This window comes from Bombus affinis, chromosome 9, assembly GCF_024516045.1.
Source record: "Bombus affinis isolate iyBomAffi1 chromosome 9, iyBomAffi1.2, whole genome shotgun sequence".
In the NCBI taxonomy this organism is placed as follows: Eukaryota; Metazoa; Arthropoda; class Insecta; order Hymenoptera; family Apidae; genus Bombus; species Bombus affinis.
Window position 1 is genome coordinate 1,040,001 of NC_066352.1, and position 27,265 is coordinate 1,067,265.

Below are 27,265 nucleotides of genomic sequence, written 5' to 3' on the forward strand. Positions count from 1 at the left end.
TTGCGTTTGAGAATTTGACTAGCAATTAACAAAAGCGTGCGTTAGTTTATGATTATTTAAATGGTAAAGATTTAAGCGAGTAAGATAAGGCCCTCGTCGAATGTTTACAAATGTGAAGCGGAGAAGCCTGATAATGCGAATGGTGTAATTTCGTACACATTTCACAGGATTCTTACGTTATGCGCACGTTGCATGTATGCATAAATGCATGCAGACATGTAAACGCATTAACTCGATCATTATCATACTCTACAATTATTCATCATTCGCAGAAAATCAATAAGTTTACTCATCCAGAACCGAATGAGTTAATTTTATAACTCACAAATCACATAGGCACTATATCTTTGACGGAAAAAAAAACGGGACTCGATGCACTTGACACGAATTCATTGATTCAAGCATTTCAACATTTCACTATTCGAAACTCGTAGACTTTCTATGAACGTACCTTAATTTAGCAAAATTATCCGAACAAGCGATGCCGTTTGATTAAATCATCGAGGGTGACGATTATGCGCGACATGTTGTTTCCACTGCACACACGACACTTCACTCGTTTGATCGATGCTGCGTGCATCGTAATTCATATATTTATTCCAAAGTAAATTATCCAAATGTCGCACACTTGGTAAACACTTTGCGCCGAGTCGTTGCATCTTTGCTTCGTTCAGAAAAACAGACAAACACTAATAGATAATCACGACGTTCCTTCGTATTGGTAGATTATCACGTTATAATTTATCATGGTATAGATTTAGTTAATAATTTGCAGATTCGTTATGCTTCATACGCACTGCTATGTATACTAAAATATTTCGAACTACGATAGTTCACGTGCACGATACGGTCGTCCAAGATTCGGCGGGTAATAGTAGGTGTCGTGTATCCATATAAAACTTTCGCCTCCTTTTCTCTTTCCTCTGCTCTCTCTTTCTTCCTTTGTTCCCCTCACCATCCGCCTCTGTCACTTTCTTTGTGTGTCGCGAAAACTTTATCGCAGCAATACCCATTCTATGGCAAGTAGCAATAACGCGACGCGTCTGCCGAGACATTCTCCTATCCTGATGCAAAGGAACTTGTATCGTTTATCACTTACCTGACTGCGATATTCCGTAGACGAACGATCCCTCGTTGAAAATGTAATGATGTACACAGAAGGAGGACGGTAAAGACAAAACAGGATGAAATGGAAAACGAAGCGAGGAAAGAGAGAAAAATGGGAAAAATTGGACGAATGAATGGAGAATAAACGATGGGATGAGTGACTATGACAGGGAAGAAAGAAGAGAAAGAAAGAAAAGAAGAAACAAAGCGAAAGGTAAATAGAGAAAGAACGGAAAGAAGAAAGAACGGAAGAAGGAGAGGAGGAAGAGAAAGTGGACGATAAGCTGGAGAATGAGGAACAGGTAGTGAAGGAAGAAGAGAAGGAGAAAGCGATAGAAGAGAAAGACGAAGGAAGTGGAAAAGAAAAAGATATAGGAGAAAGGGTAATAGGATGAGGAGATGAAAGAGAAGGAAGAAGAAGAGGTGGAGGAGGAAGAGGCGGAGAAGGTGAAGAATGAGAAGAAGAAAAAGGGGAAAAATAAAAAGGAAAGGAAGAGGAGGAGGAGTTGCAGAAGGAGGAGGGGGAGGAGGAGGAGCAGGGGGAGGAGGAGGAAGAAGAAGAAGAAGAAAAAGCGGCGCAGAAGTCACGACGAGAAAACGAGGTGATATCAGCGTTAGTAGAGTCGACGTCGTGAAAAAGCCAGACGAAACCGTGTACGAGGAGGTTACGACCACGTAGAACGAGAGGATAATTCCTGGCAGGGCCCGATCTCCTACGCGGCGAAGCCCAACGAAAGTGAAATGGCATTCGGCGCTCCGTGCTGAGGGCGCACGGCATTCGGAGGAGCGAGGAGATGAAGAGGACGCGGCGAAGAGCGGGAGGAGGCAGAGGCAGAGGCAGAGGCAGTGGCAGAGGCAGCGGCAACGGCAGCAGCAGAGCCAGAGCCAGAGCCAGAACCGAGGAGGAAGAGGAGGAGAAGGAGGAGGAAGAGGTGGCGGCGGTGGTGGTGGCGGCGGCGGCGGTGGCGGCGGAGGACGCCGCGAAATTCGCCGACGCGACGAACAAGGATGGATTCAGGCCGCGCTCGAGCGCGTACAACGAGGAACAGACTTGTGGGGGATGCGTGCTCGGCAGTGGACAGAGAGCGATTGAGCATACGCGTGGAGCGAGCGAGCGAGCCAGCGCACCTGACCAGTCCCCGAGAGAGCGGGGAAAGGGGTTGAAAACCGGCGGGTGGCAGGCTCGTTGGAGGAAAGCGGCGCACGGTGAGGGGAGCGGGCCGACACAAGTCCGTTCGGTGGAAGGGTGATAGAGAGCATCGAGTACGAGAGGTGGGAACGGGGATCGGCGGAGAGGCAAGTCTGCGGTGTTTGAGAGAAGCGCGCGCTCGCCTCTGACGGTTAAGCGACGAACATCGACGAGCAGTTCCCGTGGGAGCGAGTAAGACTTTCTCCGGCCGAACAAAAACAGAAATACAGTCTGTGCCCGAATGAACGAGACGGAATATAGAAGACGAAGAGCTGAAACGCGTTTGGCCACGGCAGAACGGAGACAGATGCAAGGTTCGCGAGAGAATAAAAAAGGATGGAATCGTGGCTCTACCATCGGTACGACAAAGCTAGCGTTATATACTCGCGTGAACACGCTGGTCGTGACTATATGTACATATATGCGTGCATACATGACATAGACAAAGAGAGGGAGAGGGGGAGGAGATGAGCGCTGCAGTGATGTATACCTAAAGTTAGGATCCTGTTTTCCATGCGTTATAATTGAACTACCAACGAATTTATATTTTTAATCGGCTTTGAGATGCAAATAAGAAAATACGATAGTGTTAAGTAGTATGCATTATGATAGACTTTTGCCTGTACGAAAGAAGGAAAAACCGTGTCGAGATAGAAGATTTGTAGCTTGTTTTTGCTCAAGCTTATATATATATATGTATATTTGTGTTTTCAAGAATACTACAAGTTTATTAATTGAATGGCATGTTGAAAATGCGAAGAAGCACTCGACGAAGATCAAATCGTCTTCACTTTCGATGAAATTTATTAAATAGGCCCAGCGTGAAATAGCGAGGGTCCTTCGAGGCCGGCCCTGTATCGAGCAGACTCGACTTTATTCCATTCGATTCGACGTAACTCGATTCACGATCGAGACGATGAGTTGCATGGTCGAGGAAAGAGAGCTTGATTTCGGGAGAGCGAACAGCGTAGGAAAGGACAGAAGGACCGAAACAAAGAAAGATAGAAAGGAAGAAAGAGGACACGAGACATGAATTGCAGTGCTTGCGCGGACAAAGGGAATCTGCGGCGGCTCCAGGCGCGTCCCTACGCACACGCGAGTTTACTGTACACTGTACACGCATGCATGAATAACGTCCAAGTATGCGCACGCATGTACGCCACTGTAGAAAACCGCGTGTCTAAAGTCGACGCGACGGAAGAAGCGCGAATTCTCTTGTTTCTCCCTGTTCGACATTGCCGCTTGCCCTTCTACCCCTTCGCAGCATCTTCTTCTCCGTCACTCTTCTCTGCGTTTCTCTTCTTGCACTCCTTCTCATTTCTTCTCCTCTCTTCGCTTTTCTTCTAGTTTGCATCTATTAAGAGGAATAAAGAAAGCACGATCACGAACCCTGTGGTGCGAATCACGCGTACGTTGCTTACTTTGGTGCGTTGTCTTGCACCCTTCTGATCCCTTTTCCCGCTCCGGAACAGAAAAAGATTATTAGTTGTAATTACCAATAATTTCGACTATGCGCACAGGCTTGCCGAAAACGCGACGACAGAGAGTAGGTAAGTCTAGTAGCAATTGAGACGCATATCACGCATAGATGTTCAAAATGTTCATCACGATGCTGTTTTCAATGCTTTCGTTCAATAATCGTATTCTATGCTAGTAGTGGCGAAATAATGCGATCGTTCTATTTACGATCTGTTCCGGATCTCGGTACCCGTTAAACATTGAAAGTCATCGATTCGATCAAAACGTATATAGTCAAATTGTCTTCAAACGCAATATTAACAATTTCTTTTTGCATCGATCTAGCATAGCAGCAATTATTTATTGCTAAGAATTACAAACTTTCAAAAGCTTAATCCGGTACCGTAGCAACTTAAATTTAAGTCGCGTCAAGTTCAAGGCAACGGCAGGAACAATATCAATCTAATTCTCCGACATGCCTCTTCCGTTTTTGATCTCGTTACGGAACCTGTAGGTACGGAGGATCCTCGACAACTAGTCGAAAACGAGGTCAGTAGAGAATACTAGCTTTGTGCCTGCGATACTCGCCCCCTAAATATATGTAAGTAGTACGTGTGCGTTATCCATCTCGCTTTTCCACCGATCCTTTCTAATTCGATTCTGTCGTTAATTACATTCGAAAATGGAGAATCAGCGACGATAATTCAAACTTGCTCGTTCATCGATACAAAACCCAAATTGACGATCTAATGCGTGCTGGTAAGTACACGCGTACGTATATATAGGGTGAAAAGTAATTTTATCTTGACTATCATAAACATTTCCTACATCTCCGGGTCGATGCAGATCTGTGAAAAAGATCTGACGTAAAATTGACCTTGTCCTTTGAATTGGAGGTCAAATGTTTGTTTCGTGGTATCGTATTCTACTTATGATAAGAATCAACTGACTCGTAGAAACCATGGGTTCCTTCCCGTGTAATACATACGGTGGTCGAAAGACCGTGCTCGATACTTCTGACCATCCATTAATGTAATAATATCCATCTTGGATCAGTGGTTAGAATTATAATTTATCCGATCGTGAATTTTCCTTCGGTTATAATATTTTCCACGAGTATTCTCCCCGCAGTGAGGTTAGAATCTAGCATAATTTGTATATCTGAGAAAACAATACTAACACAGTGGTGTTAGATTTTGGAGGCGAGAAATTTTAGCAAACAAAAGATAATAATAACGATAAAAGAATATCGAGCAATGAAAAAGCAATGAAAGGCCAACACGAAACTCTCTAATACACATGTAGCAAGAACAACAAATAATCAGGTATCAGGAAAAGGAGGTTAAGAGTAACACGGACACGACGGAGACACTAGTGAAGATACAGTAGATAGACTCGTGCAAGGTATTTTCGCTACCGAACAGTGCACAGGATACGAATTGTGCCACCACGGAGATCTAAGACGATGAAAAGCACGAAGAACAGCAAACTACTTCCCCTAGTAATCGGGGATCGTTGTATTTTTTCAGTCTTCTCGTAAAAGGTGGGAAGTTGCTTACTTCGTGACAAGCGACGATGCGATACGTGACCTTTTTTCCGACAATTTAAATTTGGCTTGTCGAAGCACGGCGTGCCAGTTCGATTTAAACGTTTAGCCAACTATCTTGATCGTACATTACGAACAAATACAAAGAGAATTGATAATAATAGCCGAAGGGGAGGCTCTCGGAACTGATTGTATCATTGACGAGTATCGGTACTATTAGCAAATTAATAATCGGTATCGGCAAATAACATTCTTAAATTCATCGAACGATGATTCAATTTTAACGCAAGTCTGATATTACGAATAAAATATAAGATTAAAGCACGGTGAACGGGGCACGCGCTATTTCTGAGATTATGATAACATTACAGCTATTTATAACAGGTTTTAATAGGAATAAAGAATGGGAAGCAACAAAACACGAATGGGGAAATAGGAAACGAGAAACGGGAAATGCAGAAAGAATACATGATAAACGAACGACCGATGGAGAGGTCCGTAGTTAACGCGTGCAGAAAGATGCGATCGCGCCATTTGAAAAATGCAGAAAATCTACACTATCGACAACCGGTTTGCAGATGACTGCAGCAAAAACGAGAAGAGGAAACGAATCCTGATCGGTAAGTTAGGAATCCGTATCGCGAAACTATTCAAAGTTGGTGTCGATGGCAATGGGTTAACTTCCGACGGATGTGTAGAGTCGATGCTTGGCGCGTGGCTCAACTGTCGCCGTCGTCGATAAAAAGGTCTGTAAAGGTCGTGCTCGTATACCAGAGATACGAAACAATGTAGGGGGGAAAGAGAAAGTTTCGAACGTCTCGTCGTTTATAGACGTCTTGACGTCGAGTCAAGAGGTCTAAACAATGCGACGTTAGAAGGGCTTATGACACGGTTGCACGGTATGGCGCGGTTATTCGCGCGACGCAAAGTATAGTCAACGTTTGTTCGTGCCGCTAAATCTCTGTTTTCCGATTTTTATTCGTCCCTTTACAAAGTGCGTATACGCGATCGAAACTGCGAAGTCGGAATTGCCTTTGTTCGTCTAACGTCATTTCGCGCACTGTTGCGTGATCGCAACGCCATTGTTTTAACGGATAAAATGAGAAAAAGAAAGGAGACACACAAAACAGAAGGGAAAAAAAATAGAACGGTAAAACATGTCCAGGGTTAAGATATATAGTTGATCAGAGTATAACAAAGTACAGTGATTCTTACCTGAAGTTCGGCTTGCGAAACGTCGATCTCTCCTCTGTAGACGAATTCTATGATGAACTTGAGATCATTGAAGCACACATCTTGGGGCATAATGATTGTCGGATGTTTGCAGGGATTTGAAAGTAGAAGCTTTTGAAAGTAGGAACTGCACGCCGATAGTACCACCTGCGCAAACAGAAGGAGTTGTATCGAACGATCAATAAGGTAGGTAGAGGAAAATCGGTGCATCGACCTGGAGCCATGGTGAAATGAAACGACACGACGTGACGCGACGAGCGGCCCGTAACGTCGTGCGCTATAGGTATGTATATCGATTACTATCGAGCGAGGATTGGCGAGGAAGAATCGGTAGAAGGATTATCGATCATACGAATCTAATTTGGATTAGATCGACTGTCGGTCGCGATTCGCTTACCTTGTGTGCCTTTAAAGAAGCTTCGTTGCATGCTAAGGTAACATCGACGAAAGCTTCCGTCTGAAGGAGTTGGTGGAAAACGGACGTCATGTTCGACTGATAGTTATTCCAGCGCAGGCAGTAGTGCTGCCCGGCCATGCCGCCGCTGTAACAAGAACAGTAAAGGAACGATCACTTGTTAGTTTTTGATCGTGAATCAATTGTTTCGTCGATTTATCGTAAATCGCAAGCGATGGATCGAGCTGTTGCATATGTCGTAACGATGCTCTTCTTCCTTCCTTCAAATCGATCCGTAAAAGGGGACAGTACCTGTAGTGCACGCCCCAATAACGATCCGTCTCCATGAAATATTCGTTCTCCTTTCCGGCACAGTATCGGCGGCGCGGAGATCGTTCGGTCGAGATCGTATTTGCGGTGGCTGAGAAAATAAAGAGATAGCGAGAAACCGGTAGAGAAGAGAATAAGAAAGATAGATAGAGATCGGTAAGAGGATCGAAGAGTGGAACGAATCGAGCGTCAGTGGCCGAAGGGAACGGAGGCGGATGAGTCAAGGAAAATAAAGACCGATCGGAAAGAGAAAAAGCCAACTGTTGGTAACGGCAGCGGACAGTGCACAACCAGTTGCTGTTTTCGCGGTGCAACGATATGGAGAAACACTTTCGCGGTTTGACCAACGACGACAACGTGAACAACGGAAACGATGATCTAGAATGAAGAATCGAGGGCCGCGTGTAGAGGATCGAGGATCGAGAATGAAACATCGACGAACGACGAGCGACGAACGACATACGACGAACGGCGAACAACATACGACGAACGACGAACGGCGAACGACATACGACGAACGACACGAAGCTTCGTCGCGATAACGTTAGCAACGTTCGCTCGTTTGACGGAAAGGAGGAAGAAACGTGAACGGTAAGACGGAGAAAAATGCCGGTAATACACGGTGAAGATGTACGCGGAGAAAATAAACGATACGTATCGGTGCGAATACGCGACACTGTAAAAGCTACGAAGAAGGCCGGGCGTTGGTCTGTCTTGTAACATTCACCTGTTCCGTGGACCGTGCTTTATCTGTCTCTATCTATGTGACTCTTTATACGGACCATTCCGCGTTATCTATCCGTAGGAATACGGACTTTTATCAGTTGCTTAGACGTGCGCCGATAACGCGAGAACTTTAAGCTTTCCACTCGTTTCGCGCCTCCTTTCATTCCCCCCTGATTCTTCGTTCACCGATTTCTCTTCGCGCGTTGATATGGCATAGAAACCACGCCGCTCGTCTCAGTCCAACACGACTCATTTCATTCGCGATAACAGTAACTCGGATTGCGTTTTCGGCTCTTTCGCAAATACAATTCGTTCATATCGATTAAAATTAAGCGTTTACCAAAGATGTAGGTATATCGTCAGCGGATATTCCATTCTACGATCCAGAGCCTCAAACTCTTTTCACGGATAGAAGTCGTGGATAGAAGTCGTTGACAAATAAACGTAGCTAGCGTACTTACTGATCGGTTTTTTTCTCCGCTCGCTGGTCGTTAACAGCGTTTTCTGCGCGTGCTTATATTCTTGCTTCCGCGTTTCCCAACGAGTTAAGCGCCAACTCGTCCGTACACGATGATACGATAGCCAGTCGCGTCGCGAATAGGCGTAACGATATCTAAAAATTCGGTTAACCGGCACGCGTAACGTTCGAAAATGAGTCGATAATCAGCGATAACGAACAAACACTAGTCGTAATCGGCAATCGTTCGATCGTTTCCTTTGGCCACGAACCATGGTAAACGTTCGCGCGATCGACATTTATTCTCAAACGTATTATAAAATCATCGTTTTCTCGTAATCCCATGATCCGACAAACCATTCGGGTAGCGTGATATAATAAAGAAGGAGAAGGGAATAAGAAAGGAAGGAAGGAAGGAAGGAAGGGAGGGAGGGAGGTAGAAGAGAAGAAGAGAAGAAAAGAAGGAAAGGAAGAAGAAAGGAAGGAAGAAAGAAGGGACGGAAGGAGGAGAGAAGGAAGACGATCAAAGTGGCGAAGCGAATGAAGAGAAAACCGGATGTAATGCGAGTCGAAGAAACGGAGTGAGACCGCGCGCTCGCACAGTTCGGAAAGCGTGCTGTGCCGTGCTATGCCGTATCGTCGATATGTCTGAACGCTTGCCGATGGTTTGGAAAATAAAGGATGGATCGAAAATAGAGTGGGGAAGAGATCGAAATCGATCGCAACCGTTCGCGGCTGATCGAATCGATCAATACGCTTTCTCGCCGGTCGATCTTTCGTGCATACTTTCATCGACGACGCTTTACTTGCGCACCTTCTCGCTATCGCCATATCGACCGTATGTAATTACATTTTCATTCGGATGAGCGTTATTTTATTACTGCGTGATATAATTTTTGTTGTTCCTGTTAAATGGTGAGCTATCGGATGGCGATTCGCGGCGTTCGTAGCCAGGCTGAATACGAAATGGAAAATTGTAAGAAAAGAGTAGTTACTCGGCCGTTTCGCGTAAACGTTGACCGTGAAAGAAGCAACGAGGGTAAAGAGAAGCTAAACTACTCGAGCGGGACACGGTAAACGAGAGCGCGCGCGTCACTCGCGAGAAGGTGTAGCAAAGGTACGGTGATGGAAAGAAGATAAGCACAGAGCTAGACAGAGCACAACAGCGTTCACTTACACGATCGACGTATTTGCGGCACCAGTAGCGGTCACAGTAACGAAACCAGTAACGAAACCAGCAACAACACCGATCAACAAAAACAGCAACGCCAGCTACGTTCTTATATTGGGTGTCGCAGATGGAGACGCGCACGCGAACAGAAATACACAGAGAGCGGGCGATCGAATCTCGCTTAGCGATTATTAAAATTGGCAATAAATATATCGTATCGGTGAACGTTCATCCCTCGTGTGTTCGCGCTTTCTTTCGCGGTCTCGAAGAAGGACACTGCGTTGGTCTCTCCCTTTCAGAGAATCCTCCCTTCCATCTTCCCTTCCACGATTCATCTCAATTTTTCTTCGAGCTTTTTGTGTCCAATTTCACCTCGCCTCCCTCGGATCCCATCCTCTTTCTTTTTCCCCGTCTGTCTCTCTGCCATTCGTGGAGTAGACGAGCGCCTGCTCCCCTCTTCTTCTACCCTCGTATCGTTCTCGTTCCATCTCCTTCTTTTCTTTTCTCTGGCCCTCCTCGTCCCTCGGTCGTTTCGTCGTTCCTTTCTCGACCCTCCTCGTCTCTCGTTCCCTCTTTCACCGCGCGTTGGCTCCATTTACTCGTTCCCTCGTTCCCTCCCCACGAGGCGAAGACGCTATTTTCTCGTGGCCCCTTTTCTTCCACGGTCTCCGCCACCCTTCTCTCTTTTTCTCCTCTCCTCTCCTCTCCTCTCCTATCCTCTCTGCACAGCTCTCCTATCCTATCCTCTCTTCCGCTCTCTCTCTCTCCACCGCTCGGGCACTCCGTTTTCTCGGTTCGCTCGATGGCAAGCTTCTACCCTCTCTCTTTCTCCTCTCTTCCTCTCCTTATACTACACGCGGCGTTTCCTTTTCCTCCTGGTCGGTGCGCGTTTTACGTTTTTCCAACGTTATCGACGTTCTTCCTCGGCTCTTCTCGGACTTTTTCCTTTCGTCGTACCATCGTACCCATCGTACCGTCCGCGTCTGTACCGTCGTACCGTCATTCTCGAGACGACCAACCAGCTCTTTCTCCGGGAAAACGTAAGCGGAAACGGCTTCTCCCCTCCTGCCTAGTCTTCCAGTCAGAACCGCGTTTCTAGGGGGAACACTCTGAAATCTTCCAGAACAGTTTCCTTCTCTTCTCGCTTCCATATTCTCGTCTTTCTTTCTCCGTAGAAAAGCAGCGGCCGATAAAACGCGTCACTAATAAAATTTTCATCGCCACCGGCGAATTCTCCGCACTACCATCCTTTCTTTTTCTTTGCGCCCCACCTGTCTTTTCCCTAAGCATATCGTCATTTCCAACATTTTCCACGTTACCGCCATTCGTTACCGATGTCCGAACGTCTCGCCTACCGCTCTCAGATTTCCAATCTTCTTTCGCGTTACACCATGACCCTGCTATACCTTGAGAAACGCGACAAACGTCTTGCCATCGTTTCCAACTTTATCAGTTTTGTACCTTCGTTAGGAACGCTTTAACGTTCTTTCATTCTCAAACCGATCCTATGGATACTCGTTCGCAATGGGATTTCACAGGTACGTTAACGTCGACAGCCAGGTAAAACATCGCGTTTTTCGACTGAATGCGGCGTTCGAGAATAGGAAAATAGCATTTATCCTTATCGATAGTGAGAAATCGAACGAGAGCGAGTCGCGTTAGACAAAGCCTGGTTTTGACGAGTAGAAAAGCACGCGGGAGAAAAGAAACAACGCGTTTTCACATTCCTTCCTCTCGTATCTATGGATGCGCCAATTGTTCTTTTCCAAGATTCCACTAACACCCTAGAAATTTCTATATTTTCCTTATAACGCTCGGTTCGTCTTCGTTTTTGTGTTCGAAACGATGTCGACTTATCGTTAAATTGTCGAATTATCGTAATATTTACGATCTTGCAGGCAGAAAACCTAGCTTTTCTATCGAATCGGTGATCGCTCGACATGGACGAACGTATTATAAAATGCCGAGTCTCGCTAGTATCGCGGCATGTATATTGGCATCGTTCTCTCACCAACTCTCGTGCGAATAGAACGAACGAAAGCAAGGAGAGGTAAAGAGAGAATCGATGTACGAACGAAGTAAATAACGAGCAGTGGTCAACGAGTCGAAGCAGTCCTAATTTCCGTCCTGTCTGTACCGTAAGGCATAACAGTACCGCATTCCAAATGCCCTTCGTTTCTTCGTTTCTCTCCGTTCACCTTTCCGAGAGAACCGGGCTCTCTCGGCCTCTCACCTGTTCCCCTTCGCCCTACCACTTGAAAGAGCAGTCGTATATATAGTGTTGGCTACGTTGTCTCCGTTCTTCCTACCGCTTTTACATCCCCGCCATTACCCTCCGATGCCGTTTTCGAAGAAAAGGTAAAGAGAGAGGAGGAAGAACGAGCTGCGGACACATGGAGGGAGTAGAGAGACCCGGAAACGCCAATTTCACTGGAACCGAATGAGAGCGGAAGAATTGACACGTGGAGATGCGCAAGAAAAGAGAAAAGAAAAATGCCCGGTATGCACGAGCTGCTTTTCATCGTCCTTTAACGTTTCTAATCTGCGTGAAAAAATATCTGTTCGACGAAAGCTGATTCTACCAAAGGAAATTTGTATATTAGACGAATCGTGCATCTCTTCTAATCGTTAGGTTTTTCCTTGGAAACTGTTTTTCGATCGAAGCTTTGCGCGTTCTTACGTATCGCTGTACATCTTCTCTTTCCATTTTCCTCTCACAGAACAAGGATGAACGAGGGTTAGAAACCACCCCCGGGATCCACGTGATCAGGGTTGCGTCCCTTCGAAGGGTGCAACGTAAGAGGGTGACGTGGACTTGTCCAAGGTCGCACGTGGCTTGCCCAGAGGGATCTCTTCTTCCTTACAACGAGGGTGCACAATTTTTTTCTTGTTCGCTCGATTCTTCCACCGTCGAAGAACCATTCGCGTCACAAATGAAAAACATTCTTCTTTCGTTGCGATATTCTCTGTCCTTTGATATATCGATACCGTTTCCATTCCAATTTCCAAAATTTCCAATTTGCATTTCCAACGTGCCTGCTATTTTAACCTGAACGTTGTTTGTCTGTCTCGCGATAATTATCAATAGATACTGGTTAGCCGACGAAGGAACCTGGTAAAGTTTCGAGGAAAGAGAAAGGAGTAACGAGGATGCGCAGGAGTAGTCGGCCGAACGGAAGCAACGAAGAAGAAGGGAGTTGGAGAAAGGGTGAAGAGAGGGTGGTGAACAGCGGATAAGAGAGTCTCTTTGTGTGCTCGTGTACAGCGGAGGGATGAAAGCGGAGGATGAAAAAGCCGGGGGACAGATGGCCCTTTCAGACAATGAGAAACTCCGGAGATAAGGGGAACGCGAGCGAGAATCTAAGGGGAGATAGAGAATGAGGAAGAGCAGCAGGGAAAAGGTTTGCAAGAGAAAGAAGGAGAAGAGAGGCAAAACTGCTTTTTTGAGACAGCAATAGAGAGAGGGACAAAATGAACGATGAGGCAGGAGAGCGCGAGGACAGGAGAGCGAAAAAAGAATAAGGGAAAGAAGAGGAAAAGAGAAAGGAAGGCTGAAGGAGTAAGGGAAAGGATAGCATACAATTGACAATGAGTCAGACGCGGAATCGGCTGTACGAACGATCGTTTAAACGCGATTAACGATCGAGCGATACGATATTTTTCGGACACATGTATACTGCACGTTTAAACTGTTTTCCAGTGAAACAGGAAGTTTATGACGTGACTCTGCATTTAGGACGCAGACAAATATAGATAGGGATGATTTGAAATTTCTGCTTTTATATGTTTTCTAATCCAAAAGCTTTAAAGTTACATCGATACGCGAATAATAATAATGATAATATTATTTTCATTCACGTAGAGATATCAGCCCTTTTGCATTCTTTCATTCGTTTAAATAACAGTCATTATTGCGACGTTAGCAATAAAGCTGTTTAAAAAACATTTAACGCTTGCGTACTTACGTAAAAGTTTAATCGGTCTGTATAGACTTTTATGTAAATAACTCGTGAGCAAAAACGCGAAATAATCGATAAACACAGTTCTCTTTCTCCCTCTCGCTTTTTCTTTTTCTACCATCTTGTTCTTTTTCTTTTTTTTTTTTTTTTTTTTTTTTTTTGCTTAATTTTAAACGAACAGCATATATATACGTATGTACGTAAGTACAGCAGAATGAGGAACGAAGGATATAGAATAGAGGGAGAAAAGCAAGAGGGTTGCCAGTGGAAAAGATCAGTTTTGAGGAGTAGGATAAGAGGCAACGAAAGAGGAGACAACGGCAGCGCTAGTGCGCCATGACGGTGGTAATGGCAGTGACGGTGACTGTGGCAGTAGCGACAACAACAACGACAACAACAACAATAACAACGACGACGACGACGGCGTCGACGATGACAACGACGCAACGACGCCGACGACGACGAACGAGCAAGACCGTAGAGAAGGAAAAAGAGGTAAAGTGGAGGTGGAAGTGGAGGTAGAGCTGGAAGTGGTGGCGACGAAGAAGGTTATCGAGGAAGGGGAATACGGCAAGGAGGCGGAGAGGAAAAGGAAAAGATGGGTAGAGGCAGATCGAAACGTAGGAAAGAAAGAAAAGAGAGGTTAGGGTGGTAGACAGGATGCTTTGTGAGAAGCCAGAGGGTGAAGAGAGAAACTGGACAAAGCCGAGCGAAGCAAGAGAAATTTCTTGTCTTGTCATCTCCTTCTACCTTCGTTCGTCTCTATTCCATCTTCTCGCACTCGTCTCTTTCTCGATGCGACAAAGGTGCTTGCCACGGATCAAAAAGAGAAGGAATGCAAAACGGAGGAGAAAGACAAACACGAGAAAGATGAAGGAGAAGGAGAAGAAGGAGGAAGAGAAGGAGAAGCAAGAGGAAGAGGAGAAGGAGAAGCAGAATGGAAAGAATGGCCAAGTTGTTGGTTGTTTCGCGTGAATTTGGCTATATGCAGGCATCGTAGGAGATAAAGAAACCGAAAAGGAGTAAAGCAGCGGCACGAAAGGAAAAGAGAGACGGAAGGAAAAAGAGAGGAAAAAGGGGAGAGAGCTCTTCGAGAGAACGGCGAGCCCAAAACGAGGACAAAGAGAAAATGACAAAGGCGAGAGGGGCGTTCGATTCGATTGGAAAGGCAGGCAGAGGGGCCTCTTTCCTTTTACCAGCGTTTTCTCCGTATTATGCTCCGTACTTTCCGTTGTTCCTATGCGCGCGCGTACAGCGATGCACACACACGCGTACGAATATGAGTATATGTTCGTCTGTACGTACATATACATGTATATACAGTATATTCTATCCGGAGGAACATACATTCACCTGAGTTCTCTTTTTTTCCTGTTTCTTTGCGTCCATCACCTTTCATTATTTCTGTCTCTATCTTTTATATCAACATATTACATCTATCTCTATGCCTGTGTTCTTAACACTTGTACAGAATTTTTTCCGTTCGTCTCTCTGCTTCCTCTCTCTCTTTTACCATCTCAATTATTATACGAGATTTCACGTTATGTGGCTCTATGCTTTTGCGGTGAGAGGGCAGCTTTATACTTTATACGTGGGTGAACGGGAAAATGTCTTTTGAAACCTTTCTAGGTCGCTCTCGATCGCCCCACTGTCAGTCATATACACGCGATTCCGCTTGGGGCTCTTGAGAAAATAGTTGATCTCATCGTAGTTTTCTTTTAGAGATAGTACGACTTGAAATTATAACTCTTGTACTTCCCTTTCCTCTTGATCTTTAGCCCTTTATCGAGAAACCTTATTGTTGCTGCAAGTATACACCGCATATTAAAAAACTAAATGACTCTTCGTGCGTATTTACTGTTTGTTAAACATAAGCTTAAATTTTATAAGTTTATAAATGCACTTACTAACATTATCCCTTATAGTTATAGTCGCGTACGGCGTCTGAAACTCGAGTCTTGGATCGTTATAAGAAAAAATGGAAAAAAGGGGGGGAAGAGAGGGAGAGAGAGAGAGAGAGAGAGAGAGGGAGATTAGCAGGAGGATGGGAGAGATTGAAAGGCGACGAGAAGAAGAAATAGATGAGAAGAGAAGAGAAAATATACGCGGTTCTCCCGGTAGATACGAACGCGGCAAGGCCGAGAGAAGGAACAGTAAAATTGTGGAGAATGTGTACGCGCCATCAGGGTGGCCTAGATTCAGTCAAGACCTGCTTTCTAGGCAGCATTTCTCTTTATCATCGGTACCGCTGGTACAATGTATGGGTAAACCGTTGCTTGCCGCACGATCACGGAGAAAATCTCAGATGCATACAGTGCACCTTACTAATGATTATACGTACTTATTAACGAATCTTCCAATTGTTTTATCAATGATTTATTAAATAATTTCTGCTCGTATAAATGCGTAAAATTACGTTTCCTTTCACCCTGTACCTTTATCGTAGCCTATTTTGATCTATTGGAAGCAGTCAACGAAAAACGTATCGTTGTTATAGAACACAATTATCATAGAAATGTAACCATCGTTTCAAGCTCACAGTGCAGTATTTTATGAATAATAAATACTGCTGTATATTCTTTATCCAAGAGTATCCTATTATAGAAAATATACGTCTAATATTTTCTGTAAGTGAAAGATAAAATTAATGAGAGATGAAAAATGAAAGAGGGACAGAGGGCAATAGAGAAAGAAAGTTCGTGCGAAAGATTTGCGAAAAGTAATTATTGATGCACGATTTACGTTTTACGAGTAATTTTGCACCAAGACACGATACTAGTTGTGTTTTCCTTCGTATATGGCTACAGAGTACGCGCAAACATTAAATAAGTGTTTCCTGCGCATACGTAATCGTTGATTATTGGACAGTTATCGTGCACGTGACCTACCGTAATCGGCGACAGCGATTCGAACGTGCACGCGGCAACTGTTCCAAATCCTCATGGAGAGAAGACACGAGGCGCGCGTGGAGGGACGTGTAATTCGTCTTTCCGAATGCGACAGGTCGTTAAACGTCGTGGATCATTGCCACGCACACCTATACAAGTACGCACACCGAATTGACCAGCTGTTCGGGGCTATAGGTGAAGCGGATGAAAGTCAAAACAATACGCGCGAGCCATATATTCGTAAACGCGATGTAAAATGTCGCTTGTGGAAGATCGACAGGATTTTCACACCCAATTCTCTATACAGCTATCGTTTACAGATTCGTATTCGCAGAGCCAATATATCTTTCAATACATTTCAGTAACGCATGTATACACGCGATATGTCGGAATAACAAGTAGCGACATGAAACTAGTAGAATTTTAATGCGTATATTTTTGCGTTTGTTCTCGAACAAAAGGAATAATTAAGATGCGATCGTGAGATGTAATGAATAAGAGTGAACAGGCTAAAAAAGGTCGTAGTATAGAAATGTATAACTGCTCTTACCTTACCATGACCTGGCCCGCGAATAATATCACCGCTGGAACTAAAGTTTGGCTGATGTTTGGCAACTCCGTGCCAAGGTTCGCAGAAGACACTCACTTTTGCTATAGTTATGACACTTGGTATAGAGAACTCCGCGCAGAAAGATGTCTTACGAAGAATTTTCAGAAAACGCGTGTTCACGCGATGACACACGGACTATTGTCAGTCGTCGCGTAAAGCACGTACTGCGCTGACGACTGCCAGTTGTCACTCTCCGTTTGCCCGTGAAAACGTCGCGACACGAAGTGGCGTAGCGAATCACGGAGAAAGATGGAAAAAGAGAAAGACATAAATGCACACTAGGGGGCACCGTGATGGCGGCGGACGACCCGTGTTCCGTTGCGGACGGTGGCGCAAAGCGATTAAGCGATTTTGTTGTGGACCCCGATTCTTCCCTTCGTCGGCTCACTCTTCCCGGCTTTCCACTTCTCCCGCGTCGCCTTTCGCCTCTCCCGCCGGCTGCGCTACGCCGCCGTAAACGCGCCCCTGAACGGAAATCTGCCTTTCTCCCCACTACCTTCACGCAAACCCCTTCCACCACCACGAATTGCTATAATGTTCAACCGGCAAAAATCAGGATTGTATCAACTTTCTTCTTTACAACTTGTCAATTTCTTTATCCTAACTCCGATCATTATTTTTTGAAAATCGTTTATCTAATAGAAAATGATGATCGTTGCGTCAAATCCCAACGCGTATCGTATATTGTACGGTTGAGAACGGTTGTTACTACAGGACTTCGCTGTTCCTATATTTTTATATATAATATCTATGGAAAATTTCGACAATATGGAGCATATATTTACAAATTTATTCTTCTATAAAAAAAGGATTTACAATTATTTGATAGATAAGCTTTTTCGCTTATATTTATCTTCTTTCGTATGAAAGTGATCACTAGGTTCTAAGAGTCTTTCGACGGTCCTGTGTTAACCGGCCGTTCTCTTTACCCCACTATTCGTAGCTTGATGCGCACAACACTAAGTTGAATTCTCTGCGCCGCGTCTCCCCATAAGAAGCACACTGTTTCCGAGCATCCCGGCTATCCCCTCGCAGAGCGGGTCGATCGTTACGCGTAGAAGTACGGCCATTGTGTAAAAAGAAGCCACGGCGCTCGGATAGTGTACGCTGAGGACAAGACGTGTAGTTTTTTCCAAGTTTTCCTCTTGTGATATTTAGATTGTGCCAATATAGGTGAGTAATTTGTATACATATCCTCTGATTTATGTTTCAATTGTATGTACAATTTCGGGTAAGTTTATCGTCTTAAAAAATTGGTAAAAAATCAGGTCGCGCTGTTAAACCGATGGGCAGTACTTAAGTATCTTCGTCATACATGCGTGATCTTGGAAGAGTGTGTGTGTGATGTTTGGAATATCATGATGGGAATATTTCGTTCGCGATTTAGATGAACTATCTGCTAATTCGAATGCAATCGCTATCATTTTTTATGTATTTTTGTACGCTTTTCGCCATTTTGCCTCGGTCAAGTGTATAAAGTCGGCCATTACGTTACGCGTGCTAGGTTGTGGTCCAGGGCCGGATGACGTACATACAAAATACTTTATGATTTTTATCATTGATTCATGAATTTTAATTACGCATCATTCCTATTGTTCTAATGTTGAATAAGTCATTATACTTGAATGAACATGTTCAGTAAATTTTCTAATTCAAACATCTCGTTCGCATCTTGTTTTCTATCGATCAGTTATTCGCAACTGACACATTTCTTTCTTGTTGCTTTATATCAAATGATACATCTACATAATGTCATACATAAATTATGCACTGCAAATTCAAACAGTGTGTGTGATTTCCGTGATGTTTGTTTTAATATAAAACAATTTTGTTGTATTATTGTGCCATTGACTTTTTCCAACATTTTTCCATTGACTTTTCAAATAAAAAGGAACATGTCTGTCAAAACAGAATTGTAATCTGTAATATTTTTTCCTGGTAGCTTGAATATTATGTCAAACATCTAATGTTTGTGTAAACTATTAAGTGAAAATAAAAAAAGTCAGTATTTTGTCGGTTAGCGTCCTCTGGCTGTAGTTTCCAATCACGGCAAAGATCGTGATAGGTTGTAAGAGTAGAGCGCATGCTCGTTAGTTTCGTTCGCGTTTTTTCTTCTCTTGTTCCCTCTTCCGGAGAAGCCTGCGCTCTCTGACGGCCGGCATAGAGGCAACCAAGTAGGCAGTCGGCTACGCCATTGTTGTAAAGGGCAGCGCTTGAGGCGCACGCCAAGTTCGGACGCTTACGCAGTTTATTTTCACTTATCACCCATCCCGTTGCTGTGATATTAGATTGTTTTATATTCCATATTAGGTGAGTGTTATAACAAGTAGTCAATTATTCATTTTCGATTTCGGTGAAAATCTTTAGAGAATTTCGGGAAATCTTCTTGTGGGGTGACATGGCGCGGGCGGATCCTCTCCGTACTTTTAAGAAAACATCGTTTTTGCTTGGTTACCGGTCAAAACAAATTTCCCAGTGGAGCAAGTGTTTGCGATTTTGATGTTTTCGTCCAGACGATGCTTTAACGGGAAATTCGAATAGCGGAGATCGATCTGAAATCTTGTTTCTTCTTGTGAACTTTTCATCTATCGCCATTTTGTCCGGGCGCGACCTCGCGGGCGGCCATATTGCGAACCACGTTTCCTCTCCTCTCCTCTTCTAGTTTCTGTTGGCGGTATGAGGAAAGTGTATGGTTCATTTTCGCCGGTTGGTAGTCGATTCGCGATTGAAAAATTATCTGTCGCCAATTTGTTTTTGTTTCGCACATGTTGCTCGGCGTCATCTGACGTAACATTCAATACGAGATAACAATATAAATAGATTACGCAATCGGACGTAAGCCGTGGTGAATGCACTTCCCTTTATTTCGTATTAATCTTTACGCGCAAGTATCTGTATACTTATGTTATGCATTATGTTATCCCCTCCATTGAGAGATTTACGCTTTGCGCATGTGAAGAGAGTAATCGATTTTCCATTTTATTGCGCGTTAGTGATGTAAACCACGGTGATGTATATAAATTGTGTTACCCTTTTTACCTGAGAGATAAACTTTATCGTGGTTCTTCAGTGGTCCTATCAAACTTTGTGTGCTTTACTGTTTCAAGTGATGTTTATATATTTGTATGATATGCAATTTTGATACGCTGTCGCATGACGAATAATGATAGAAAAATTACAAACCAGCGCCGCTCGCAAAATATTTTGATACCAATACTAAGGCATTTATGTATTTATATTGGGGATAATATAGCATTTTTTATTTTCCAAGTTTTATTTTAACAGTATCTTCTGATATTCAGTTTATTATGTCGATCATCATATTAGTTATTTTCATTACAACTGGTTTAATGTGGAGTTTTCTCAAAATTTGATATTATCGTTAGGGTACTGAATATCTAGCAGACGTCCCTGAATTCCAGGGGCCTCGAACTAGTGCGCAAGCTAAATGCGCAGGTCGGGCGCAGCTGCGCATGCGTAGTGCTTGCGCGTCCTTCTGCATCATCCCCACCAAATCGCCCATTACCGTTATGAGAACACGCACAAAGGAAAAGGCCAGAAGACCAATTCGACCGACGCGCTTGCACCGTACGGCCATTTTGGAAGCTTTGCTGCTTCCTCGCGGAGCTTTTATCGTGGTCACACATATCAATCGGTGTAATAGATATCATTGGTCTTGTCTTTTATTTCCAAATCATCGGCCTCGATGTTCGTGTTAATTCAACACAATATAATTAGATAGCATTAAGCACGGTCGATCATCTTGAACGACAAACGGATTTATTTGGTTCATCATTATCTCGAATATTTCCTTCCTTGTTCAGTAACGAGGGAACGAAACCAGAAAGAATGGAAGACGACCAGCAGTTCTGCCTTAGATGGAATAATCATCAGAGTACATTGATCCAGAACTTCGACACGCTTCTCGAAAGCGGGACGCTTGTCGACTGCACATTGGCAGCAGAGGGGAAATACCTGAAAGCCCATAAGGTAGTTCTATCTGCGTGCAGTCCTTATTTTGAGGTGAGTGAATCTTGCAAATATTTTACTTTCAATATCGTTTTTATCTCATTATTATTGCCATCACGCGATTAATTTTATTATTTAAATTATTATTATTGTTTGTATTTTGTCAATTACATGTCAATTACATGTATTACATCCAATACTCGTACATGCTTAATAGGTTTGGTTGAATTGAAATTTAAAATTGTTTCGTAGTCTTGAATTTTTTCCTGTTAAGAGATTGAACAGCTTATGTATTGATTCTCATATACGAAGTATAACTGTTATTTAGTTTGCTGATAAATAGAAAAGAAATTCAGATCTAGAGTATCAAAGACATTGGTTATTTAAAATTTAGACTTTTTTTTGGTATTGATGTATCGTTTTCATTTATTCATCGTACTTCGAATTGTAAGAAATTTTGGAATTCAAGCTAAAAGGGGGGAACCTCAAATTGAAACAAGATGGCTGCTCTTGTTGAATGTGGCCTGGGCAGAAGCCAGAGAGGCAGGGAGACTGAAAGCCCAAACCCCCTCCTGGTTCCTCCTGGTAATCAATACAGAGAAAGCAAGATGGCTGATTTCCAGGGCACTTGCCCTGGGATTTTACCCTGATGTGGGAGGAGGGGTGTATAAAGGAGCAATACATCTTTGAATTAGGAAATTGAATTCTATTATTTAGTATTATTTGACTTTTCTACATTAATTTCGACTGTTAATTTGCTAACGTGACATCCACTTGTTTTATTATTATTATCTATTAATATTTAAGTCTAAAGTATTTGATAAAATTTTTTGGCAATTCGGAGGTTTAATGGAAATATTTCCATTATAGGGGCTCCTCAGTGAACATTATGACAAGCATCCTGTCTTTATACTCAAAGATGTTAAGTTTAAAGAATTAAAAGCAATGATGGACTATATGTACAGGGGAGAAGTAAATATCTCCCAAGACCAATTGGCAGCACTCCTTAAAGCCGCCGAGTCTCTGCAAATTAAAGGTCTATCAGAAAGTAAAACAAGTGGTAGTAGTAAGACGGATTCTAGGCAACAAAAGGTCGTTCCGCAAACATCACAGCCCGACATTCCAATTTCGTCTTCCGGTCTTACGATAGAAAAGAACAAAGTTCCTAGGCAGGGTGTGTCGCAAGGTCCCCTGGGGGATTTACCTGAAGACTCTGCCAGTCCTCAAATACCGAAGGGTTTGTCCTCTAGGTAAGAACGTTGGAATTTTTTCATTCGTCGTTCATTGGGAATATAAAATTATTATTCACGTTATTTTTACAGGGAAGGTTCCCAAAGTCCCACATCAAGAAAAAGAAAAAGATTTAGACGAAAAAGTATAGGTGATGATAATTCAGTAGAAAACCACGAAGCTTCGAATTCAAGTGACATGCCTCAACAAATGGGTGTTCCTGCGCTTGGAATTGCACCCGTGGCAGATGAAAAATCACATGCAGACCCCACAGATTCCATTGGCAGGTCAGCCTTAATGACGCAGCTGACGAAACCTGCCGATGAAATGTTACAGGTGAGCCTTATGAAATTCAACGCTGAATTTTATTTTTATAAGATCGTATATTAATTATTAACCAACGTATAATGGAGGCTGTTGTGTAGTGATACTGTTTCTTTCGCGCGTTGGTAGACCAAATGATATCGTACTTAATCCTGCTATTTGATGTCATATCTACTTGATCTTATAGAGTGGAAACGGTACGATACACGATTGTAATAATTCACATAATGTTTTATATATTTTGACAACATTTTAAATAGATAAATGATACAAAGAGAAATACTGTTTTTTTATAAAATGATTTTTTCCCTCAGTTGCCGCTAGAAAAACCCGAACCAAGTGATAATCTCATTGAACCAAAGTCTGAATATCTCGAAGATCCAGAAGAAAGCGTCGAAGATCTGACGCTGGATGACGACATGAATGATTTGAACGAGATGGAACAAGATAACAATAGAGCCGGCCCATCCCACGACCCCTCCCAGCATCCTGGTAAGTTGAACAATCGTATTATTTTTATATTTTATTTATTCTTCTTTCGTTATAACGTAGTAGCGAAATACAGGGTATTTTGACGAATTTACGCGATATGCGAGTCGATTTCAAATTTTGTGCGCATACGTTTCGAATTCTCGTTTGTTGTCCAGATATATACTTACATAGTTTCACGCACGGCGAGTTCCCCATACGAAATTAAGCGAGAAATGATACCATGTTGTGCAGACGTTATGCATGTATGTAGTCCAGCAATAAAACTTCGATTCAAAGAAACTTTGAATCGAAGCATAGCTGCTCTCTCCATCTGAGTGAAATAAGCTTAATAAAAGGATAGGATTTATATATATATATATATGTAAATGTATCACACTAACATAGGTTTATGAATTTAAAATGTAAAATTAAATTAGAGGAAGGGACTCGTTCATTAATTACTTGAAGTTCAGTTATGCGAACGTTTCGTTTTTTGTTTGTTAAATGTTAAACGGGTCGTGTAATGATCGGCCGACACTAGCTTGGGTTTCCTCGTTGCAGGTGGGGGGGCGGGAGCGCGGTCTCGGTCGAGAGGGAATTTGATGGGTGGTGATGGCGGTGCCCTCTGGGCGTCTCATTTCCTCGAATGTAAAAAAGGGCCGAATATGAGGCGGCCGCGCACAGATGTTGACGTAGGCGCGTTGCTTAAATCGCTGGAAAAAAAACAGGGCAGAAAGTATAGTTTAGACTCGGTTAAAATGTCCCTGGATGCAATATTACAGCAGGGAGTTAGCACCACTCAGGCATCAGAGATGTACGGCATTAATCGTTCAACCCTGCAATTCTATTTGAAAAAGTTGAACGTCGTCAGGAGGAGATGGAGACAACAACCTAGTAACCTGATCCAGCCTAGACAGCCTTAGTGTGGTGTATGCTTTTACGTGTGTAGTTTATATAATGTCCGATAGCATCGAGATTTGTCAGTGAATAATAATATGCCATTGATCGACAGTGAACCGTTCGATTCTATTCTGCTCTGTTTTCTTGTATTTTCATTTCCGCGTTTGATTATAAATATATATATTTATTTTAGATTATATATACACGTATATACACATCACATATATTATATTAAAAATTGGATAAGTGCCCGAAACGAACTACAACGTAAGTGCTCGCTAGTCACATCCCTACCATTCGGGGGAGGGTTCCCTTCGATATACTGCGAAGCTCGATAGAGTGGCGTAGAGTGGAGTGGCGTAACTTCTGATCCTACTTTAAATGTCAGTGAGACAATTACCAATTCGATGATAACACATTTTTATTTTTGATTTCTTTTCAATTAATCTTCTATCGCATTCTTGACATTATTCTGATTAACCCCTTAACCTACGATTTACGTTCGAGAATTTTGGGCCGAAAACGTAAACAAGCTCTCGCAGCCTTCGAGCCACTCGCACGACTTGTATAGTACGATGATCGGGCCAATCGTAAATTTACGGGCATCGCTCGTGGTACGACGGTCGCGGTTTGTAATTTGCCCCACCACAAATAGCACAGACAAGGCTCGTGATATATTCTTATTATCTCTTCGTATCGTGATCAGTTTCAAGTTATTTTTGGTCACATTCGCACATCGAAATTTATTTTCATAAATTCTAGAGAAGCATCCCCACAAGATGTTTTCAAGAAAAAGATTTCGTGGTGAGAGCAGTGAGAATTGTGCTAAAAATTATAGAGACCGAGGACAATTATATTCCGGTGATATACCAGAGAGACTGCACGCGAAGCATTGGGCTCATTTTCCAAAACATGTTGACCCAACAGCATCAAAATTAAGACCGTCAAAACCTTGTAGAGTTTGCCAAAAAAATAAAAAACGTAAAGAAACAACGTGGGAGTGTAAGAAGTGCAAAGTTCCCTTACATCTACCAGAATGTTTCGAATTGTATCACACCATTGCAGATTATTAATTTTGTATTATTGATTTTTGTATAAATAAACTTTTTGTGGTACTTGCATCTATCATAATTATTGCATCAGGTTGTAATTACTTATCAAATATTCCACAAATATTTATAACTTCATGTGGGCGCCGCCGCTAATATTTATATTTGGCCCGATCATCGTACTACGGGCTATGGCCGTAGTCGTAGGTTAAGGGTTAACACGTTGACGCCATCGTCGATATTCATGGTTTTCTCTGTGAGGCGGCGCCTGAATGCGCACGGTTTGCTTCGTGGGGCGACGCAGGGTCACATTAGACTGTTCGACACGATCGCAATTTTTCAACTTCAACCTCAATTCATTGCAAAATTACAAAAGCTATACGATTCCTGTTGGGTTCAATGAATTCCGTGGACTTCCACTAATATATATACATATAGAATAGTTTGATAATATCAATTTGCATATATCTATAAATGTTAACACGTTGACGCCGACGCCGATATTCATAGTTTTCGACGTGGGGCGGCGCCCGAATTCACTGTCTGCTTTGTGGGGCGGCGTCCGGGTCACTGCATATTTTGCATGTGTGACCCATCGCCGCCCCTCGGGATAGGCACGTGTGACCTGCCGATGGGCACGCCGCCTCACGGAACGGACACGTGCGACCCGCCCATGGATCGCGCCGGCGTCAACGTGTTAAGTAAAGCTGACGAGACTAGTTTTTGTCCTAATTTTGTACTCCTTTCAATTTTTCTTAAAAAGTAGAGGTCTGACGCGAATTCTGACCATCGCACGTAATTCTGTGAACATTTTCCTATAAGGAACGTTCATCAAAAAATTTTTCAATTCCGCACAGGAAAAAAGAACAGTCATGCATGTTCGTCGGAGAACAACGACGCGCGTAAGGAACATGCACGACGAAAATTGTGTTAGGTTACGTTAAATTTTTAAAATGGACTGACAAAAGCTCAATATGTATGCTAGCTACTTCAAAAAATCACAGGTGTGTTATTGTTCGGAGGAAAAATAGTAAATTAAAGCCGGACATTTCTTTTTATAATGATGCTAAAAAGGGGGTTGATATATCCGATTAGATGTCATCCTATTATAGTTGTTTGAGCAGAACCGTAAAATAGTATAAAAAAATTGTAATAGAATTAATATGCGGGATTTGCCTCGTAAATGCGTGGTGTGAAAATGGGGTACTAAAAGTATTGAAGTCTTAAAATTTCGCGAAGAAATTATTGATCACCTTTTAGGTACAATGAATCTCAACAGAGAAGAAATGCCAAGTGAAAATGAAGTTCTGCCCAAAAAACAGTTACATTTTCTGCAGTCGTATCAAGGGCCCGCGAGCAAAACGAGACGGAGGTGTAAACAATGTTATAAACGCATTTCTAAAGTAAAAGGTAGAGAATATGCCGCGAAAAAAGCCAAAAAAGTAACAACATATTGCGATCTTTGTAAGGGCCAGCCGGCACTCTGTCTAACGTGTTTTAAAAAATTGCATGAAAAAAGGAAATAACTATTAAGTTTATAATATTGAATTATGTTTTTCCTATTGTATGTCTGCCTATAATGTTGAGATAAAATAATATAAACCTATTTTGTGCTATCTATTTTGTGAAATACATGTGTGACCCGTCGCGATGCACGCCGCCCCACGGGACAAACGTGCGACCCACCGATGGTGCACGCCGGCGTCAACGTGTTAAAATAAGATCAAGTACGATACTTTAATTTACATTTACCTATTTAATGTATTTGTTATTCTTTTAATCAGGGGAACTTCAGAATTACAATGGTGAAAGTTTCACTGAACAAAATTGAAAAATGAAATTCAATCGTCGCATTAGTATTGTCTCATCGATGTCTCCTTTCATTCGCATTGTTCTTTTCTTCGTTTGGCAAAATCTTGAATCGTATTTATCATTCTGATTAATAACTTGACTAAATAAGTGTGCGGCTTGTATTCAGATTTTTGAGCACTTATCCAATTTTTACGGTATATCTTTCCTTTTTCTATAAAGACTGTTCATTTTTATTCTAATACTCCACCATAAGTCATTTTTTATTTTCTTATGTTTTTCATTGATGGTACTTATGCGTGTGTTCTTGCAATTTCTTGGAATTATCAGAGAGAGCAAGAGAGAGGCAGACAGAATTATTGTTAGAAAATGTCCTTACACATATCGGAGGTTTTTTCAAAGTAACACAAATGTACGTGATATTTTATGTCGCGTGAGAAAAAAT

General features: G+C 42.7%; 4 protein-coding genes across 25 annotated transcripts in view; 2 read left to right on the forward strand and 2 right to left on the reverse strand.

Annotated features, from left to right (window-relative positions):
- LOC126919962 (nucleolin-like) overlaps window positions 1-3,684 on the reverse strand; it is a 33,441-nt gene extending 29,757 nt beyond the window's left edge. Inside the window, exon 1 of the mRNA XM_050729751.1 lies at window positions 3,672-3,684. The gene's annotated coding sequence lies outside the window, so the exon portion shown is untranslated. The remainder of the gene's footprint in view (window positions 1-3,671) is intronic.
- Window positions 1-17,551, reverse strand: part of LOC126919928 (protein bric-a-brac 2-like) — a 24,874-nt gene extending 7,323 nt beyond the window's left edge. For 3 of the 10 annotated variants that reach the window (XM_050729632.1, XM_050729631.1, XM_050729633.1), the window contains exon 1: window positions 1,100-3,477. In XM_050729632.1, the coding sequence (XP_050585589.1) occupies window positions 1,100-2,731 (1,632 nt within the window). In that variant the 5' untranslated portion in view covers window positions 2,732-3,477. Of the gene's footprint in view, window positions 395-451; window positions 1,015-1,099; window positions 3,478-6,515; window positions 6,681-6,930; window positions 7,076-7,239; window positions 8,739-9,617; window positions 10,176-17,013 lie in introns of those variants that run through there. The other 7 variants (XM_050729637.1, XM_050729635.1, XM_050729638.1 and 4 more) reach the window with 7 other exon arrangements.
- Window positions 8,902-14,217, forward strand: LOC126920086 (uncharacterized; the record flags this gene model as incomplete). Its single annotated transcript, XM_050730014.1, has 2 exons — window positions 8,902-8,968; window positions 14,072-14,217. Coding segments are annotated over 2 exons (213 nt in total), but the record flags the coding sequence as incomplete, so codon positions are not given.
- Window positions 17,552-18,075: 524 nt separating the features above from the next.
- Window positions 18,076-27,265, forward strand: part of LOC126919936 (longitudinals lacking protein-like) — a 91,618-nt gene continuing 82,428 nt past the window's right edge. For 10 of the 13 annotated variants that reach the window (XM_050729686.1, XM_050729685.1, XM_050729688.1 and 7 more), the window contains exons 1-4: window positions 20,893-21,091; window positions 21,908-22,287; window positions 22,360-22,603; window positions 22,906-23,083. In XM_050729686.1, the coding sequence (XP_050585643.1) occupies window positions 20,918-21,091; window positions 21,908-22,287; window positions 22,360-22,603; window positions 22,906-23,083 (976 nt within the window). In that variant the 5' untranslated portion in view covers window positions 20,893-20,917. Of the gene's footprint in view, window positions 18,242-19,173; window positions 19,379-20,022; window positions 20,192-20,892; window positions 21,092-21,907; window positions 22,288-22,359; window positions 22,604-22,905; window positions 23,084-27,265 lie in introns of those variants that run through there. The other 3 variants (XM_050729677.1, XM_050729675.1, XM_050729674.1) reach the window with 3 other exon arrangements.